The sequence below is a fragment of the Pleurodeles waltl genome, chromosome 7 (assembly GCF_031143425.1).
Source record: "Pleurodeles waltl isolate 20211129_DDA chromosome 7, aPleWal1.hap1.20221129, whole genome shotgun sequence".
Taxonomy (NCBI): Eukaryota; Metazoa; Chordata; class Amphibia; order Caudata; family Salamandridae; genus Pleurodeles; species Pleurodeles waltl.
The window spans coordinates 1,076,246,509-1,076,267,230 of record NC_090446.1 but is presented as its reverse complement, the minus strand read 5'-3'; the positions used below and the strand labels follow the sequence as shown (position 1 = coordinate 1,076,267,230).

The 20,722-nt window shown below is 43.1% G+C and overlaps 1 protein-coding gene across 1 annotated transcript in view; it reads left to right on the top strand.

Moving 5' to 3' along the window:
• The window catches only part of ANKFN1 (ankyrin repeat and fibronectin type III domain containing 1), a 1,012,473-nt gene that overhangs the window by 437,277 nt on the left and 554,474 nt on the right, over positions 1-20,722 (top strand). The window contains exon 6 of the mRNA XM_069202026.1: positions 3,628-3,718. Coding sequence (XP_069058127.1) covers positions 3,628-3,718 — 91 coding nt within the window. The remainder of the gene's footprint in view (positions 1-3,627; positions 3,719-20,722) is intronic.

Here is a 20,722-nt window from a genome sequence, read left to right as displayed (position 1 = left end):
GAGGAGAGCCACAAAAGATGGGACCAAACTCTACCCTGGCTAAAGAAAGTCTTAGTGGTACTAGTGACAATTCAAAAGAAACCACATTATATAAGCAATAGTAAAAGACAGGTGTTTAAGACACATAGAACCAAAACTATATCAGAACACCTACCGGAGTAAACAGAGGTAGAGATATATGATAATCAACAGACGACCACTACACATGAATGACACTGGAGACAAACAATCCGGAATTGCTGTCTATAGAGAATTATTAAAAAAAGAGACAAATACGTAAATACATGGGATAATATATAATAGCAAGAGGAAACAACCATGAAGGAAGTGTTAAGTAGACTCACTAGGGCAAATGCAAAAAATGAAATGTCATTTCGCTGTAGCTCCAAGTTCCATGTCCTTATGGCAATGCTGATGAAGGAAGTCCCGAAGTTTAGCAGGATCTTCAAATGAATAAGATGTTTCCTTATATGTTATCTTAAAGATACAAGGATAAAGTAATCGTATCTTATATTCAAAGATTTAAATTGTGGTTGAAACTCCCAAAAATGTTTACGTCTGGCAGCTGTTGCATTAGAAATGTCTTCGAAAGGAAGACCTTATGGTCAGACCATTGTAGATTGCTTGTGATTTTAGCGGCTACAATAATCCACATTAAATCGGTATGTTGAAGAAAAAGAATAATGATGCCCCTTAGCTTCACATTTTTCTCATATGCAGGTGACTTTGGACCCGAATATGTGCCCTCTGTATATTGAGCAGATCATTGTCTTGCAGCTGAAAAATAGATGGTAGTATCCGTTGTAAAAATGCAATCATGTTTGGTCCTTTTGAGTTCTCCGGGATACCATATAAATGGAGGGTATTCCTTCTATTTCTGTTTTCTAAATCCTCAGTGGCCCACTTGAGAGTCTCAATTTCTTCAGTAAGTGTGTTCACATTTGGAATTGATTGCTCACTCTCGGTAATCCTTTGTTCTGTTGCAGTAATATGCTGGTCAAGAGAAGAAAGTTTATCTTTAATCCTTAGAAGCGAGGCGCTGGGTTCTACCAGAAAGGTGTTTAAGGTTCTAAGCTCTTCCATAAAATCATCCAAGGTGAAAGGTGATGGTGACTTTGGAGGTGACCCTGTATCTTTTTAAGATGTTTAACTGTGGCAGAAAGCTTCTTGGTAGTTGCAGCAGAAGATGAGGGCAAGCAAGCTGTTCCAACATGTGTTGCTCCTTCCATTATAAATGACAAAGATTTAGGGGGTAAATTTAATTTTTGAGCCTTGGAACGGGCAATACTCTTAGGGGGTCATTCTGACCCTGGCGGCCGGTGGCCGCCAGGGCCACCGACCACGGGAGCACCGCCAACAGGCTGGCGGTGCTCCCGAGGGCATTCTGACCGCGGCGGTTCAGCCACGGTCAGAAAGGGTAAACCGGCGGTCTCCCGCCGGTTTACCACTGCCCGTTGGAATCCTCCAAGGCGGTGCAGCAAGCTGCGCCGCCGAGGGGATTCAGACACCCCCTACCGCCATCCTGTTCCTGGCGGTTCGCCCGCCAGGAACAGGATGGCGGTAGGGGGTGTCGCGGGGCCCCTGTAAGAGGGCCCGCTTGTATTTCACTGTCTGCTTAGCAGACAGTGAAATATGCGACGGGTGCAGTAGCACCCGTCGCACCTTCCCACTCCGCCGGCTCGATTACTAGCCGGCTTCATCGTGGGAAGGACGTTTTCCCCTGGGCTGGCGGGTGGCCTTTTGGAGGCCACCCGCCAGCCCAGGGGAAACCTCAAAATACCCACCGCGGTCTTCCGACCGCGGTACGGTATTTTGGCGGCTCCCACCGGGCGCGCGGTGACCGCGCCCGGCGGGAGTCAGAATGACCCCCTTAGTCTTTGACTTTGGCGGTTTGCCCATAAATAAATGAAGTCAAAATAATTTTGTCAGAAAGAGCCAAAAATAGATCTTTGTCTTTAAATTAATAAAAGAACATTTGCAGTTACTATAGATAGAAGCAATAGTAACGTAAAGCAATTGTAAGTAAATGCCTTACAAGAATTCTTCATATATAAAAATTGGAATGCCGATAAAATAACTGTATTTCACCTCAAGAAATCTGACAGGAAAGCTCTTTGCATTCTGTAAGGTAAATCATCCTCTGAAAGCAATGAAAATGAGTCAAATAAAGGTCATTACCTTCCAACACAGAATTCACAGTCAGAACATTAAGGGCCAGATGTAGCAAGCAGTTTTGCCCATTCTGTGTCTATGGGAAAATGTGTTCATACATATGGCCCTAAGTTTCCACAAAGTAAAAGACAAGAGTCATCCATTCCGTGACCCTGTTCACCCCAGGAATTCCTGACAGGCAATAAAGATGGCTTCAGAAGATTAAGTACATTCCATTTCCCTGCTGTTATCAGAAGATTTTCACCTCCAGGGATGAAACAGAGGCATCAACAAAAGGACAACACCTTCCGATTTCAAAATCTGAACTCCAGAGATAGCTATCTGGAGTCTGTGCGTTGGCTTATATAAGGAAAGCTGAGGCCAACCGGGAGGCTCAAGGTCTGGTGGCCATCTTGCACGGCGCTCACAACGCTTTCCCTTGGATGTGAATTCTATCCATGCAGTGTGTGTGAGGTAATTGACCTACCCATTTATGAATATGCTGTTGCCTTGTAGTGGCATTGTTTGATGCGCTATTGTTTTGCACAAGGCAAACATTTTGCTTGTTGTGTCTTTTGATGATGTTTTGGCATAGATTATCATACTTCCTTCCCTGGGCTTGCTGGCACTGATGCTTTCTTCTAGGGCTTCATACAAGCGATCAATTAGCCCAAAGGATTTGCAAGCTGTAGAGGAGACTCTAATGCATTCTGGTAACTGCTAACTAGTATTATAGAGTTTGTTCACATTGATAAAACAGATTTCAAATTGTTCATGGGAAGTGCACTTTCTAGTTTCTTTTTTAAAAAGAAAATAAGATAGAATAGTATTCAATTCCATGGCTTATTAAGAGAAACTCTTCCCTGCAGTATAGTTTGGAAAATTTTAATTGTGTCATATTTTATTCCAAGGATGGGTGAGATTGTGCAATATTTCGTTCATGATATTTCAATAAAATTATAGGACATTACATAATGTGGTTGGCTAGTATCTTGTGTGACTTTTGTACTTGAGGGACTGTTTCATGCCAATATGTCTCTCAGCTTTATTTTTACCGTTCAAACAAAATATTTTCAAGACTTATCACAAATATTTTGTAATGCAAAATTCACAAATTTTACTTAAAATGTAATACGCCATTAGAAAACTTTGGGCCAGATTACAACTTTGGCGGAGGGGGTTAATCCATCCCAAATGTGACAGATATCTCGCCCGCCGTATTACGAGTCCATTATATCCTATGGAACTCGTAATACGGTTGGCGGGATATCCGTCACATTTGGGACGGATTAAACCCCTCTTCCAAAGTTGTGATTAGGCCTTTTATGTCAAAAAGGTTGTTCCGTATAAAAATTCCCCAGTAGTTCCAATGAAAAACAATCATTCACTTTATCTATATTGTTGTATGCAATTGTGTTCTATCATTCATGCTGAATAATTTTGTTGAGCTCATTCTGTTTCCTTTTGCATTCACAGGGACAGGCCTATTTTGTTCAAGTTACTGCGCACAACATGAAAGGCTGGGGGCCACCCGAGATTGCAATTCCAGCTTGTGCTGTTCCTTCAAGTAGGTTTTTCCACTGAAGCATGCCATTGCCAAATCTAAATTCAAGCTATAATTGTGGTCAAAAAGTAGCAAGACTGTAATATTATTATCTGTGAATTTAGCAAGGCAAGCTCATTGACATATACTGTAATTTATGCTAGGGCCTAGGTCCTACGTTTGCACCTGCATAGACCTACAGTGGGAACTCTGAGGGCAAACCAGGACTATGTGCCTCCTTTGAAAAAGTGAGTGTGGTCTCCAGCCCAACTCATTGACTTAGTGCATGTATTGAGGAGGACAGAAGAAAGCAAGGAGTGACTGTTCACAAGTACCACACCTTTGTGCATATTCTTGTGGCCTCAGGTGGGTCAGGCTTGTGGTTCCCCGCTAGGGAGAGACTACACCTATTTTTGTTATCGTCTTTCCATCCCCATTTAAGCATCAGGATGCCCCTCTGCAAATAGTGATGACATGGCCCCTGACCCAGTGTATATGTAGGACCACAGTGTGGCAGCGACATGCCCATAGGAGTTGTCTAGAGTGTCTTTGTAATCGTCTTCGTAACCTCATAAAAAGTAGGCATGTAAAGGTGCATTAATTATACAAAGCTTGATGCAAACTTAACACCCATGGCATCTCGAAACTGTAATATGGTGCAGGATCGAAAGCATCCTCTTCTGTGCTTATGACTAGGTTTTCATGGAGATGTGGGAATTGCCCACTTCACAAAATGTGTATTAAAGGAGACAAATACATATATGTGTCCCCTTCCCAATGTACCCAATGTTGCAGTAGTGCCACTGCAGTGAAGGTTTATTGAAAATGAAGATGTGAAACTGGAAGATAACTCAAATATCTGTCGTACTCTGGGCCAGATGTGTAATGAATTTTTGTGATCACAAACTGTCTCGGTCTCATAAAATGCCTTTTGGCATATACAAACCAGAAATTGCTATACAGTAAAATGTTACTGGATCACAATTTGGGTTTGCGATCTAATACCGATTCAGAATTTGGAAGGGGCATGTTTAAAACGCTGCTTCCAAATATCGAGTCTAAATGGTATGTTTATGGATTATAATCAGGTATTGCTAAGCCATTTGCAAACTGTAAATGTAATGAGTCCCCAAGGAGAATGTTGAAGAAGCTCTTCACCTTTGAGAATGTTGAAGGAAGTATCAGTTATGTTTTTATATAGCTTTTTTTTATTAGACACGTCTAGTTTTAGTTTAAGGAAAATGGGCTGCATTTGGAAAAGAGAACACTTTATTTAAAAGCAATCAGAGACATGATGGTCTGCTGACCGCCAGAAGGCTGCCATGACTATGATGGCTGTCATTCTTAGTGGGTTGCTAATTGTGACCTAGCTCGTTAATATTAATATTACATATACAATACTGGCCAGTTCACAAACTACTATACTGGTCGGAAATTGCAACCAGTATTTTTCAACCAGTACTTTGTACATCTGGTCCAGAGTCCTCTGGTTCAAGCATAGTTTTGTATTATATTGATAATATTTTGTTATTTGCAAAGTGGCATCTCACGATTTACAGGCTTTAGGGTAGTGGCACCCCTCCTTAGGAATGGAAGCTTGCTCTGTCATGCAAGTCTCTGTATCATGAGATCACAGTTATTACTAGGCTTTGTAAGTTCAGACTCTCCCTTAGTTATAAAGATAGCACTGCATTGTGACTGCACCTGAATGCACATCTGGCCCTCAGTTTATAACTTAGATTTTGTTTTCTAATTTAATGGTAGACTCCTAAGTGAATTTATGTTTGAAGAAGGGAAACTCAGAATCAGTCCCAAGAAAGGTTTTAGCACTGGTGCAACAAGATTTTTTGGTGCCCCCCTCATGACCACCTTCTTCACTGATTCCCTCACTCTCACCGTCCAACAGTACCTCCCATCTCTCTATAACCCCTCTCTGACATGCATTTTATTTTGTTTTAAGGCGCTAAACAAATCAGTGCTGGTTGTCAGAGCTCTTTACATCATACACATTATTGAGAGACAATGTATCATCTGTAAATCAGTCTATAGGAAGTGTCACATAAGAAAATTAGAATTAGAAGGTATAGGAATCACATGTCATCGATCCAAGTAGGCAGTATATTAAAGCATGTTTGGTCTGGAGAAGCACAAACTCAGGATTCAAAACATGAAACAGTAGTTGGGGTTGACTTTACTAACTAAAATGTTTTGCTACACAAACAAATCCTTTTTAGCAACATAAAGTCCTAACCTATATTATGCAGCTTGCATGCATCTCTCTATAGGGCACTATTAGAACTTATTTATGAACAGCAGTAAGAAAAGGATCCCTGTGACAAAAGAAATAACCCACTGAGCTATTCACGTAAAATACAGTTCTGTATTTTGCATGTCACAAGTTCTTATTAACCTTCTGCACTAATTTATGCTGAGCCATAACTGCAACTAGACAAACGATCTCTCTCTGGCAGGAACATCAATTACCAGAGTTATCTTGACTTTTTTTATCGTTACCTGAAAGCTGCTGTACAAATAAGTACTCTGCAGGCAGTGCTCCGAACCCCATAAGTTATATTTAAACACAGGGCCCCTGAGCACAGCGCCAGATGCGGCTGCACCAGTGCCAATGCCTTGAAGCCGGTTCTCATCACTCCCAGACATAATCAGATACAGATATGTACAAGGAGGATAATGTATGGGATTCGTTTAGTAAATCGTTGTTACGTTTGGGGTGCATTAATGTAAAGCATTTGCCCAAAACGTAAGACGGATACTCTGCCAGTGGACAACAAGAAATACATTTATTTGTGTATTTATTCCAAACGAGAGCACCTGTCCCAAATGGTTTATATTGCGATATATTGAAAATTGATCCATTTCCTGGGCTACAGCAATATATGTGATCATTAAAACTATATTGACAACGGAAACTATTCCAGGGTTATGGTAAAATATCATAACAGAGCAAATGTTCAAAAAACATGATCACTAGTTATATAGCATATCAAAGCAGAGTGGTGTGTGAATTTCACATGTGATGATTATGATTATTTAGTTTGTAATGCCATGTAAGAGGTACTAAATCATGAGCAGTGCACTGGGACTCGTTATTGTTTGTGCAGGGAACATTAACTGGCCAAATTCAGGGTTGGTTTTGTTTCTTAACCCTAATGCCACTTTAAATGTTTTATATAAGGGAATTTTTGATTTGTGTTCATTAATATATTGTGAGCGAAAGGTACCATAACATATCCTTATTAAAGTTTTTTCAGTGAATGATAGAGAAATAAAGGCTACCCCGGATACGAATGCTTGGCGTGTACCATTCACATTTTAAGTACACAGCTCCTTGGGCTCCAGTAACACAAACAGCTCCTTCATTATGCCATTAAAATACATACAGACGTCCAGCCATTAAGTTGGCTAACATGTAACTGGTCTTACAACTACAAACACTATCCCTGCGTCAGGGGAACGCAAACATGTGCCTCCAGAAGGCCCTGGTGAATAAGCACCCTGTGACTGGAAACAATGACGAATGTATGAGCTAGTACTCCGGTGTTAGGCTTTCTTTTATCCTAAGGGTGGTAATTACCTGGTCAGTTTGCTTTTAGAGGAACGAGCAACCACATTATTGATCAAAGTAGGATTCTGGCCTTTGTCACTCTGAATTTGAAGAAAGTAGCAGTCTACCCTGTTGAAATCTTCTCAAATACTTTAACAATTCACAATAATCCTCTTATCTACGTTTGGTTTAGCCTGTTTGTGCTACTCGATTTGCTTCTACTGCAACAGCACTATTTTCCCTCAATGACTATCTCATCTCTGCTGGAAAAACTTTTTGGGTCTTGCATTTTTTTAAACTGTCCAGTGCAACGTTATGCCGCTAAAAACGGTGGGCCTCATTTACGCGGCCCGAGGTGCAGGGCCACGCAGCAAGTAGCTTGCTGCGCCGCTCTGCACCACCGGGAAAGGGCAGAAATGTATCTATAGGCTACAGCACATTTCTGTCCTCTTCCCCTGCGCTGGTGCACAAATTGCTGCCTAGTGCCAATGCAGGCATGGTGCATGGGTGCCTGGATTGTGTGGGTGATTGTTTTTGAGCAGTAAAGGACACCTTCCTGAACAAAAGCAATTCAGAGAAGCATTTTCTTCTTTCTATGTGCAGGACACATAGAAAGAGGAAAAAACAGGGAGAAATAAAAAATATTTCTCCCTGCTGTGTAATTCTTACACCACCCCTGAGGTGGCATAGGAATCTCACTCATTCCCAGACTTGTCTTTTGGGTTCCATGAGTGTTGTGTGGGAACAGTCCAAGTAACACCCATGGAACATTACCCTTTCACAGTGTTATGCGTGAAAGGGATCCATATTTACAAGGTCATGAAAAGCCACACAAGGTGGCTTTGCGTGGACTTCTAAATATGGGCTGGCACACTGCACTACTGGAAGTGTACACAAAATGACGCTTCAGTGGCACAGTAAGCTGTAGGGTGAGGCCCTGTATTTTGTGAAGTACACTTTATTTTTCTATTACTTCTGATTATCATGGGTTTGTTTTAACTCTTTTTCACTCTAAAAATGCACTCTGTATCTCTGTTGTTACCTTCATCACTTTATTGGCTTAGCTCTTGTGTTTATGTAAAGTATTGCAGATTAGTATTTTTCCATTTCTTCATTTACTTTTTATCTTTAAAACTGTATCTTTTTCTGTTAAATTCTGCTGTCCTATCATGCTCTTCACCCCAATTCCACTGTGACTAAAATCTGGTTGTCTCATCTTCATCCCAGATCTTCCAACCCCATTAAACTATACCTTTACTACTTTCTACATCCCCTCTTCTGCCTGAGGTATGTTTCAATCTCTGTATTTCATTAGAATGCCTGCTATTTCTCATAACTTTCAGAAGTATGATATTTGTAAAGTTCAGTCTTGGTAACTTTATGCGTATTCTGTTTCTCTATTTCTCTGAATTTCCTCAAAATGCATCTATTATAACTTCAGGAATTTAAGATGGTATATCCTGCCCACTCATGTTCCCCTTTCCCTAATGAACTTGGTTTGTTCTGTGCCAGTGATGCAGTTTAGTATGCTGAGATGAATCTATTCTACCATGTTGGTGTGAGGAGAATTCTGGCAGTTGATGACTGTGATAAAAAGCAGGATGAACACTTTTCAACAAAGCTATATTCTACTTGCCTGACTCCATTTAATTTTCTTTAAATTTGGCAATGAGGATGGGATGCTGTGTAGGGGGTAGCCTATGCTCTCCCCCTGAGGAACTACTCTCTGCCTGAACATTTTTCCAAATGTTGTAGCTGATTTAATGTTCTTGGAGAAGCCACCATATATTCTGTTGACGCATGTGTGTTGCTGCAATTCTAGAGCAAATTTACCAATTGATGGAAGTGATTCCTTATTAGCTGTGAATTATGTAGCTGAAAGTGTAGTTCTATGAGCCTTGAATGCCGCTGTTTAGCACCGATCATGCAGGAGTACAGAAGTTGATCTTGTCACCTTGGCAGTAGGCCAAGGCCACAGTGTGGGATTTGGCTACAGAAAAAGGTGGTATCTTTCGATCTTCCTTTGGTATGTGGAGAACTGTGCATGCCTTGTCAGCTTTTAGCCAATCATCTTTAGAGATCAACTTGTGAGATGTACCAGTGACTACAATAGACAGGGGATGTTATTGACAAAAGATAAAAGTATTTACCACACTGCCATATGCATTAAGGAAATAAATGAATCACACGATTTGCACAAGTTTTCTATGTATGAAAATAACATTAATGAACCTGAAGATTAGGTATATTAATAGGAAATGCATAAACGGAGGCTTAGGTCAAATAAATTGAGATATTATAGATGTAGAAAGAGCAATTACATAGCCAAAACCCCTATGTGCCCAGCCAACGGAGTGACATGCAGGAAATGCAACAGGAAATGTCATTTTACCAAGGTTTGTAGAGATACAGACAAAATAAATGTGCATATTGTAAAGACAGAAGGTGTTGAGTAAGAAAAAAATTGCCTGAAAGTTGAATCTTTTTTAAAGAGGGAGAAGTGAACTATCCCACTTGCAACATAGGTCTTGATGCTGTAGCTTTTGAACTATTTCCGGATACTTCATCTCCTTACACCTTGATAGATGAAACAGTGTTCACAGATATGTCTATGGGAACAAATTACATGTTAGAAAAACCTTACAGAAAAACAGGAAGGGTATATCAAAGATCCCATTCCTTTAGTTGGCATGCTGAAAATGCACATCACTTTGAAAGACAAAGCAACAGTGGGTAAAGTCTATGCACCCAAGCAAGGGTCAAATTTGCTGGGGTGGAAACACCAAAAATATCTTTGGATTAATTTGGATTCAAATAATGAAGAGCAAGTTCTATTAGTTGGCAGATCTGTTAATGAGCTAAAGGTGTCTAATGAGTTTCCTGAAGTGTTCTGTGATGAATTGGGCCTGCTTTTTACATAGGATTAAATTAAAAGCTAATGTAGTTCCTAAGGAGCATAAGGCTAGACCAAATCTTTAACTCATTATAGAACCCTTGATTAAAGATCTCAGTAGGGTGGTATCTCTAGGTATTATTGAGAAAAGTGTTTGTTCAGAGTGCTTTTTCCTAGTTGTGATCACCACTAAAGATGGTGGTAATGGCATACGTTCATCTGTAGACCTCAGAAATCTGAATTTCAGTATATGGGTTGACAGACACCCTCCTTACCCAAAATCAATGAGCTGTTAAGCCTCATCTATGAAGCTAAGATATTCATTGTACTTGACCCTTAATCAGAGTACCACCAGTTAGCTCCTCATCAGATTCTAGAAGTCTACATCATTCATAACACCTTTGGGGTATACAGGTTATGTTTGCTGTTTGGTTAGCATCCGCTGAAGCAGTTTACCAATCAATCATCCAACATATTTTACAAAGCATACAGAGTGTGCTGTGCTTCCAAGATGATATCCTATTATACAGTACATCTGAATTAGAACACACCACCATGAGAAAAGTCCTAAAAAGTCTCAAGGAAGCTGGGCTCATCATAAAAATTTTAAAGTTTAAGATTAGAGAAAGGTCATTGGATTACTTTGGACATGCTACCTCAGGGGAATAGGAGCTAAACAAGAGTACAATTTAATTGACTCTGTAAAACTTGTACCACCTTCCATGATTACAGAAGAACTTCAAAACATGTTTAAGTTAAGTGGAACACATGGTAAAATTTGTCACAAATTTTGCTGGCCAAATACATCCTTTGATTTCCTTACTTAAGAAAGGAGCTTTCTGAGTTTAACAAAGAGTGCCAGCATATTTTTACAAAAATTGTAAGTGCTGCACACATAGCTTTAATGTCAAATGCAAGAAAGCATTTACTACTGATGTCAACAACAAAGGTGTGAGTGTCACTTAATCCCATTTTGTAGAAATGCAGAGCATAATTATTCAGCTGTAGAAAAGGAGACTTTTGCATTCTCTTGGCTATTAACCATTTCACATTCTACTTGTGGAGTTCACCTTTTGCCTTAAGAACGGATCATAAATAACTAGTGTCAGTTTGCTGTGCTAAAATCACCATCTTCTGAGCTTTCAGGAACACACTGAAATTAATAAAAATAATCTTACTAAATTTGGTAGTCCATGTTACATAATCCTTGTGCTTTCACGTGTAAGCACGTCAGACCTTACTAATTAAACTTACAAGGGAGACAAGTATAGGCCGATGGAACATTTGACTGCACTTCAAGTTTTTCAGTGCATCCATTGTCTCCTCTTGGGAAGGTCAGTCTTACACATACTACATTAAACATTGTTTCACTAGCAAGTACAGCATCTTCTAGCAAGCAGTTTCTCATGAGAACAAACTTCAGCTACGAGCACATGGTCAGTACAGTGGAAAATCACAATTTAATTCTGTAAGCATCTATTTGATAAAATGCCTAAGAAATGCAGCTTGACATGAGGTTGTGCAACTAGGCCAAGACCTCGCTAAGTTAAGGCCTACAATTAATAAAGCTAATACATAATACATAACTCTTTATATGACGTGTTACTACACTAATCAAACATAAGCTCAACATTTCATATGAATAAGCCATTAATAAGTACACTTCGTGAATATTGACGGCCACTCGGGTAGGTGCGCCTTCAAATGCGTGCATCATTGTGAATACACTCAGCATTAACACACCCTAATATGAATTTGTATTGCAAGCAGGTGTGAAACCGATGGGTGATGCCAGAAAGCTGTACATTTCTATGAAGTAGACAGAATTGTGAATACAGCAATGGGTCTTTTGTGTAGATCCCTCAAGGTTTTCCTAAAGAAACTTAGGGACAGAATTAAGAAATGTGGTGCTGCACCCAAAGTAGCGCTACTTTGCTTGAAACCTTCAACGCCCCCCTATCGCCACTGTATGTGTGCCGTGTTTAAAATACGGTGTACCTTGGAGCAGGGTAGGGGACAACAGTGTCAACATTTTTGCTGCTATTGATGTACTGTTCAGGGTAAGCTCCAAAATGTTGGTGCTAACCCTGAACAGTACATAGGGGTCCATTATAAGTAATGGTATGCCCCCTTTTAAAGCTGAGAAAATGGTACAAAGCAATCTGGGGGGACACCACTCCACTCCCCCTCCCCTTCATATGGCCCAGCTCTGCTCCTCCCTACACATGCTGGCTGAGCCAGCAGCTTAAAAATAAAACAATATTAAAATATTGTTTTATTTTTTAGCTGCTGGCTCAGCCATTGGGGAGACGCTTTTTACCATTGCCAAGGAACCGACCCTGTTCTCACACTTATTCTGGATGCCTCCACCTCTCCCACAACCGTCCCAGATGCTTGGAAACATGCAACTGCCCCCCTATTGCTGAGGGAAAACTCAGCAGACCTTTAAACACTCAACAACTACAGACTGATCCCCCCGTTAGCATTCCGACCATGGTCTTGAAGAGAATCATTAACACACGTCTCACCAAATGCCACAATTACCACAAACTTCTTTACACCTTTCAGTCTGGTTTCAGACCCAGCCACAGCACAGAAAGTGGATCTGCTCCTTGCTTACTCAGAGGACCCAGTCAGCTTGGCACTGTACACCTCAGACACTGCCGACTTCTCCAAAAATCATCCCTAGTTCCCGCATATACATGATCCCTCTAGCCAGCATCAACCTCTCTCATGACATTTGTGTCCTCTTCTACCACCACCGCCAACAACTCATTCTTTCTCTCACCGACAAGACGCTCAGGACCCAGATCAAGTTGCATGCCTGAATGACCAAAATTGCAGACTGGATAAAGATCAACTGTCTGAAGCTGAAGACTGACAAGACAGAAGCCAAAAGAGCTGGGACTGACACCAATCCCCACCACCCATGCCAAGAACCTCGGGATCATCATTGACAGCAAACTGGACATGCCTGCCATGCTGTCACCGTCTCAGGCTTCCATAACCTGAAGTTACTGAGGAAGATCTTCAAATGGCTTTCAATCGACATCCAGAAAATGGTCATGCGCACTCTATTAACAAGTAAACTTGACTATATGAACACCATCTATACCTGAAGTAGCTTCGCTGTCTCCCCAGTCACAAACAAGCTCAATTCAAACCCTTCACCCACATTTTCAAGGCATAGCACTGGCACAGCATACCGCAACAATAAAATCTGCTTTCACAAACCTTCCAGACACCTCTGCTAATCAGAACTCCTTCTTCCACATTTCCCATGCACACAGAAAATCAGCTCCAATGGTCAAGTCTTCTTCCACATTGCTCCTAAAGCCTAGAATGACCTGCCACTACACAAAAGAGTCTCCTCCTCAATTCCACAAGAAACTGAGGACCTGACTTTTTGAGTCGTTCCACTGGGCCGTAGGTGTGGTTAGACCCACACCTGCTCAGTGCCAGGATATGCTCCCAGGTGATAGTGTGCATGACAAATCTGCTTAACATAAAAAAGCATGCACCGTTGAAGATGATGTGCAGTGCACTCACTGAAATGCACTTGTAACATGGTGGACAGAACTGCAGACACATTTCTCATGCAGAATGAAGGTGGCATGCAGCCAAAAGCAAGACCAATATGTGACTCTTTACTGAAGTCAGTAAATACATGGATGCTCATGTATAATTAAGAAATACATCTTGGGTTAGAGTCATTCTTTCAAAATTGGATGGACAAATTTTAAAGGCTGCACAGCTACTCAAGTAATGGCCCGGGGAACTGCATGTATCCATGAACAATCAGTTGAGGCAAATAGAGATTCCTGTTTATGGGGTCCATTTCAGTCAGTTTCCCAGAACATCATTTTGGTGTGGTACAAAGTAAAGCATGTTGACAAAAACAGGCCAAACTGAGATGGGTACTGGGGACAGTAATATCTACTCTCCTGCCTCCTTTCTTGCAAAGCACAAACTCTGCATTCGTGATAACAGCGACTCTTTTGCACAGTTGCAGAAATGAACTAAGCAAAGTGCTGCTCCTGCAGTCTTGTAAAACATCCACAACAATCAAAAGCGGAGACTACTGCTTTTACAACAGTACGTCTTTCAATAACAGTAAACTAAAAGCCAAGCAAGGGCATCAGTCCTCCTGTGGTGGTCTACAGATAGGCAACATATGTACTATATGTTCCCAATCAGTTGAGTAGCCAATTTATTATACCATGTGTGAGTTTTTTTAGCTTCCATTATATGGTTGAAGAATGTGGTTCTTTTTCTCTACTCAACCCAGGTGCTTGTTGTATTGGCCCTGTGTACGTCTGCCAACTGTCCCTAAACTGTGACTGGAGACATGCTCTCATCAGGAAGTGTATTGAGCACATATACTTCCCACCTGTTTGAGAATTTGACAGTGAGCAGTTTGTTGCACCACAACACACGGCTGTGGCCCTTTTGGAATCTCTTGCAAACACACTTCTGAGGGTATCCTTTATGGTGTTTTCTAATGGTACCCCAAGGCAGTGTTACAACTTTGTACAGTTCACTAAACAGCTGGACTCCTGTATTGAATTTATCTATGTCAAGGTTATGACATTTATGAAGGGAAGACTGGGCAAGCTTCCGCTGACAGGATTTATTGCAGTCTTTCCTTGTGTATACTCTCAGGCTGTTCACATAACCAGTAGAGTTCTCACAGTTATGTGCTGGCTTAACAGCAGTTACAATTTGTGCATGAACAAGGGCTCATCAATTGCTATATTCTTTCTAGGAGTATGAATCTCTCAAAACTTGTCAGGCAATTGTTGTGCAATAGGCCACATTTTTTATAAACTTTAATTGTCTGGGTGGTCCTGGGGCAATGTAGCAGAACTGTTACTGAAATGTAGCATTCCCTACAAAATCAGAAAACTGGCTCTGCTCTTGACTGGTGCGAACCGCATGAGTAGACCAATAGAACTTAACATTTGATACATGTGGTGCCTTGTGGACTGTATTCATCTTCAGCGTTAGGTCAGAAATTGGTTTCAGTTCCCCAAGTTTAGTTGGGAATCACCAGGGATGCCCTACAGTGAGGCGCCGGAGTGCCTCCTGTCTCTATCAGAAATTGTTCAGCATACACATTTATTTGCGGCCCAATTTACTCAATGAAGTCTGCAACCAGAAAAAGATAGAAGTCAATAGGCAAAAGTTTTGTTGTATTGACCTTACATTCAGCATCTCAAGTGAATGGGGAAATTACTGGCTGAAATGAAAGAGGAATCTGCCAAGTGTGCACTCTGTTCTCAGTGTTGTACCTGTCTGCACATTGGTCTATCCTATCACCAGCTCTTCACTGCACACTTAGGCCCATATTTAAACTCTGCTTGCGCTGAATTAGCGTAATTTTTTTACACAAATTCAGCGCAAACTTAACTCCATATTTATATTTTGACGCTAGATCCATCTAGCGTCAAAATATAGGCATTAACATAATTTTTGGATGCGTGAAACCACCTAAAATGCATGGAAGGCGTTCCTGTCCAAAAAATGACTCTAAGCCCCTAGCGTCATATTTATCCCCCAGTGGAAAAAAGACGCACAGGTGGTAGGTGGACCCAAAAAATTACATTAACCCCGTTTGCATCAGATTTTAACGCCTGGCTCTGACCTGGCATTAAAACGAGGCACATACACCACTATATAAGGAAAATTCACGGAAGGAATATTTGCTACCTCCAGGACAACATGGAAGTTGTACTGCTGCAGCTAGGCAAACGCTGCAGACATCCGCAATGACACCTGCTGCCACCACCTCAATGACAGCAACCCAACACATCACAACGGCACCCACAAAGGCAACGCAAGAGGCAGGAGAGGATATTTCGTAAGAGGACAACCCTCCTTGGCAAGGAAGGTACCATCAGGGCTTACCGTCTCAACCAGGAGTCTATTCTATGCCTGCTGAACCAGATTGACCCAGACATTACAGCAAGGCTGAAAATTCCCTATAACATACCACCCATCAGAAAGGTCCTGACTGTTCTGCATATGCTGCCTTCTGGGTTATTTCAGACAACAGGGGAACTAGTGGCTGGTGTCTCTCAGCCATCAATATCTGTTTACCTGCATAAGGTCCCAGATGCCATCATCCACCTCACATCCCACCCTGTCTGCTTCCCAAACACCCAGCAACTGCAGCAGGAGACCAAGCAAGAATCCTATCTGATTGCTGGGTTTCCGCATGTGCTAGGTGCAATGGACTGCACCCATGTGCGACTGGTGCCACCTGCAGCTACGGAACACCTATACAGGAACCACAAGCACACACATTCGATAAATGTGCAGGCCATTGTGGACCACTTCGGGCTGCAGTTCCAGGATGGACAATATGGTAGTGGCCTATTATGGGTAAGTCAACCAACCAATCAATATACACACAACACACCAACCCTGTAGGACAAACAACATATAAACCACAACCAAGATGCATAGGTATGGGACCACAGACTTACTGGCTACAACACATATGCAACATGCCGCAGTACACTACAATGATTGGACATCACAAGCGCAGACACCCACATGTACCTAATACAGCCACAAATGAACAGCCACACCACTTGAAGGACAGGACAAGATATGTACGCTCTGCATACAGAATAAGACCACAAACCACTACAAGTGTCCACTGGTTGACTACTAAGTGTACTTCACACACATGAGACCAAACCATCAATAGCTCCGCCATGTCAATGGCCTATAACATGAGCATGTGAGGAAAGTCACACCTTGGAACATCCCCACCTCATTCATGGATTTCAAGACTCATGCACAATCCACATCAAATGTCACCCAAGTGGTGCCAACCACAACTACATCCCATCTACACATGCTTTACATACCTGTAGGCTGCACATACATATGTCAAATGCACTGAATTACACACATCAGAAGACTAATGTACCTGTCATGATAGACAATGGGGCAGAATCATGAGAAATGGTGCCAAAACTACTCAACTGACACTTAGAGCCCCATAACACCATCACGCCTGTACTGTAGGCTAACAATAGTACACCATGACGCAGATTCACTGCTAAACTGGAATGTACAAGGATGACATAGTAGACCCCTGAAGTAGTATGAAGGACATGACTGGCCATACATGCACTGTACTAAGTGACCTTTCAGAAATATAGCAGAGCCCCCTCCGAAAGTCTGCACTGTGCATATGTAATAGGTCTGGCAGAAAATCCAATTACTAAGAAGATAGGACATACAACGGTACCAAATGTGATCATCTTGCTAAAGTATGATACACATCCTTGGACACCTGGGCACTCCTAATGAGTTTGTTTTTGGGAAGAGGCCGCTTGTTAAACTCCCATCACAGTTAGGCCTCCATTGTGATCTAAACCCTGCTTGTCCAATTAAAAGCATACTACTGGGCCTATTGGTGGAAAAATAATTTTCTGTACGCCAGCCTAGCTGGGAAGAGGGCCAAAATATTGCAGCCGGTTTGTAAGTGATCCGGCTGCAATGTGGCATTGTGGTGGGTGCAGCAGCACCGGTAGCGGTTATCACTGCATGTAATTTGTGAATTGGAAAGTGCTAAAGGTCTGTCCATGTGGGACCTGCCACTGCCCATGTCAAGTACATGGCCAGTGCAGGGACCTCCAGGGGGCACCTGACACTCCCATTCCACCAGCCCATGCAAAGGCTGGCAATTTGGGAGTCCAAATACAGAGGGCTGCGCTGCTTGCAGTGCTGACTTGGCAGATTAAGACCACTGGGACTGCCAGGCAGCTGGCAGGTGGGAGCCTGGCAGTGTTGGCGGTCCAAGCATGGTGGGTCCACCACGGCCATAATGTGGGGGTCATACTGCCACGGCTGCAGCGGTCCAACTGCCACTGTGAGTCTGGCATACTTGAAAACACCAGATAGGTAATGAGGGCCAAGATTGTTGACACAACCACCATCTGCCACTAAGGCCCACTAAGTGTTGCAATGCGTGCGTAATGCCACATGCCTACATCGATGGAATAGACTGGCTTTGTAGGGCAACTATGCTGGCCACACATCTGACACCATTATGCTGCGACGAGGTGGTAGCCTTCATCTAATATGAGGACCATGTTACTAAAATGGACTACACAAAACATGTTACTTACATGATGAGCCCACGTATTGGAAGCCAGATGGTCACATACAGGTCCTTGAGTGAGTACTGAAGAATGACTTGTACATCAACACTGTCAAATTGAACCATATTACAAGACCTGGAACATACACAACACCTCAAACACCTCTGAGTCACCAAACTGCAACTAACTACTGCCACAGAATATTCATGGTCCATCTCAACTCTTCACAAAATTTCTTCCTCTTATCTTTGCAGCTGACCAGGATTATGGCATACAGACATCAGTCATGACTGCATTTGCAAATCCAGATACCAATGAACAGCTTACCTACAATGAAGCACACCGGAAGACATGCAATGTGGTGGAGAGGAGCTTTGGCCTTTTCAAATCCCGGTTCAGTTGCCTGGACATGACAGGTGGAAGCCTCCTGTATGCTCCCCTGCTGGTATGCAAGATCATACTGGTGTGTGCTATCCTGCACAACATGTGTGTCAGAAACAATATGCCCTGGGATGGACAAGTAGATGTCCACAATGAGGAGGAGGAGGATGATGGGGATGAGGACCTTGAGGGGGATTTACCAAGCACAGCGGCAGGAGTCCGCAGGAAACAGACAATTGTTGACAATTTTTATACATAATCAACCAAAAAGTACTCTGTAAACACCTCAAATACATTTTGTTCAACAACCCAATTGGTGTCCTCATTGTCTAAAACATATAGGGGGTCATTCCAACCCTGGCGGTCGGTGTTAAAGCGGCGGCCAACCCGCCAACAGGCAGGCGGTCCAAAAAATGGAATTCTGACCCTGGCGGGAACCGCCAACAGAGACCGCCACTTTAACACTCCGACCGCCACGGCGGGACAAACAAACAGCGCGGCGGTCACCGCCAACAGACAGGCAGCAGACAATGTACCGCCCACCCTATCACAACTCACCAATCCGCCACCTTTTCCGGGGCGGGAGCCCCGCCGATAAAAACACGGCAGAAACAGACTACGAACGGGAAAACGCCCACCTCCACTCACTCCACGAGGAATCTGGACAGCATGGAACCAGAACTACACATCCTACCAGCTATTGTCTACCTGCTCCTCTACCAGGAGCACGAACGCCGGCGCAGAAGACAACAGTGAGTACTGCACCTACGACACAAGGGAGGGGGGAGGAGAAAAGATTACGGGCACACACATACGCGACACCCCCCCACCTACCTACACACCAATGCAGAGCAACAACTCAGAGCGACACCCCTCAAACCCCCCAGAAGAATGCAAAGACAAAAAAATATGATATCGAACTCCAAATATATTGTAAGGCTAAGTAAATAAGTAATTCGAACATCCTATAACTATATACACATATGTAAATTGTCCCGTGAAAATTGTCTTACAGTCATCGTACGTGGGCCAATGGTCCTCAACACATGGGCAAAGCCCACACAGGAGACCCGATTCCATTGGAGAGAACAGTGCAGGGGCATCAGATAGGAAAACTACAGGCACCTCAGGGGGAAGGGAAGGGGGGGCACCTCAGCCAGATGAGTCCACGACGCCAGATCCACGAGGGGCCTCCATGGCCAATGTTCAATCCTGGGGAGTGCAAAGCCACAGTCTCACAAGTCTTTACAGTGGGTGGCCTGCCCACTGTTCAATCCTGGGGAGTGCAAAGCCACAGTCTCACAAGTCTTTACAGTGGGTGGGTTGCCCACTAGACCCTCCTGGGGAGTGCAAAGCCACAGTCTCTCAAGTCTCTACAGTGGGTGGTTTGCCCACTGTACCATCCTGGGGAGTACAAAGCCACAGTCTATCAAGTCTCTACAGTGGGTGGTTTGCCCACTGTTCCATCCTGGGGAGTGCAAAGCCACAGTCTCTCAAGTCTCTACAGTGGGTGGTTTGCCCACTGTTCCATCCTGGGGAGTGAAAAGCCACAGTCTCTCAAGTCTCTACAGTGGGTGGTTTGCCCCCTGTTCATCCTGGGGAGTACAAAGCCACAGTCTCTCAAGTCTCTACAGTGGGTGGTTTGCCCCCTGTTCCATCCTGGGAAGTGCAAAGCCACAGTCTCTCAAGTCTCTACAGTGGGTGGGTTGCCCACTGTTCCATCCTGGGGAGTGTAAAGCCACAGTCTCTCAAGTCTCTACAGTGGGAGGGTTGCCCCCTGTTCCATCCTGGGGAGTGCAAAGCCACAGTCTCTCAAGTCTCTACAGTGGGTGGGTTGCCCACTGTTCCATCCTGGGGAGTGCAAAGCCACAGTCTCTCAAGTCTCTACAGTGGGTGGTTTGCCCACTGTTCCATCCTGGGGAGTGCAAAGCCACAGTCTCTCAAGTGGATGACAGTCTCCACTGGTTCTGGAGGGGGCTTGGTGCCCAGAGTGCTTCATCCTGCCAAGGACTGAGGTAGTGGATGCAAATCTCCACTGGTTCTGGAGGAGGCTTGGTGCCCAGAGTGCT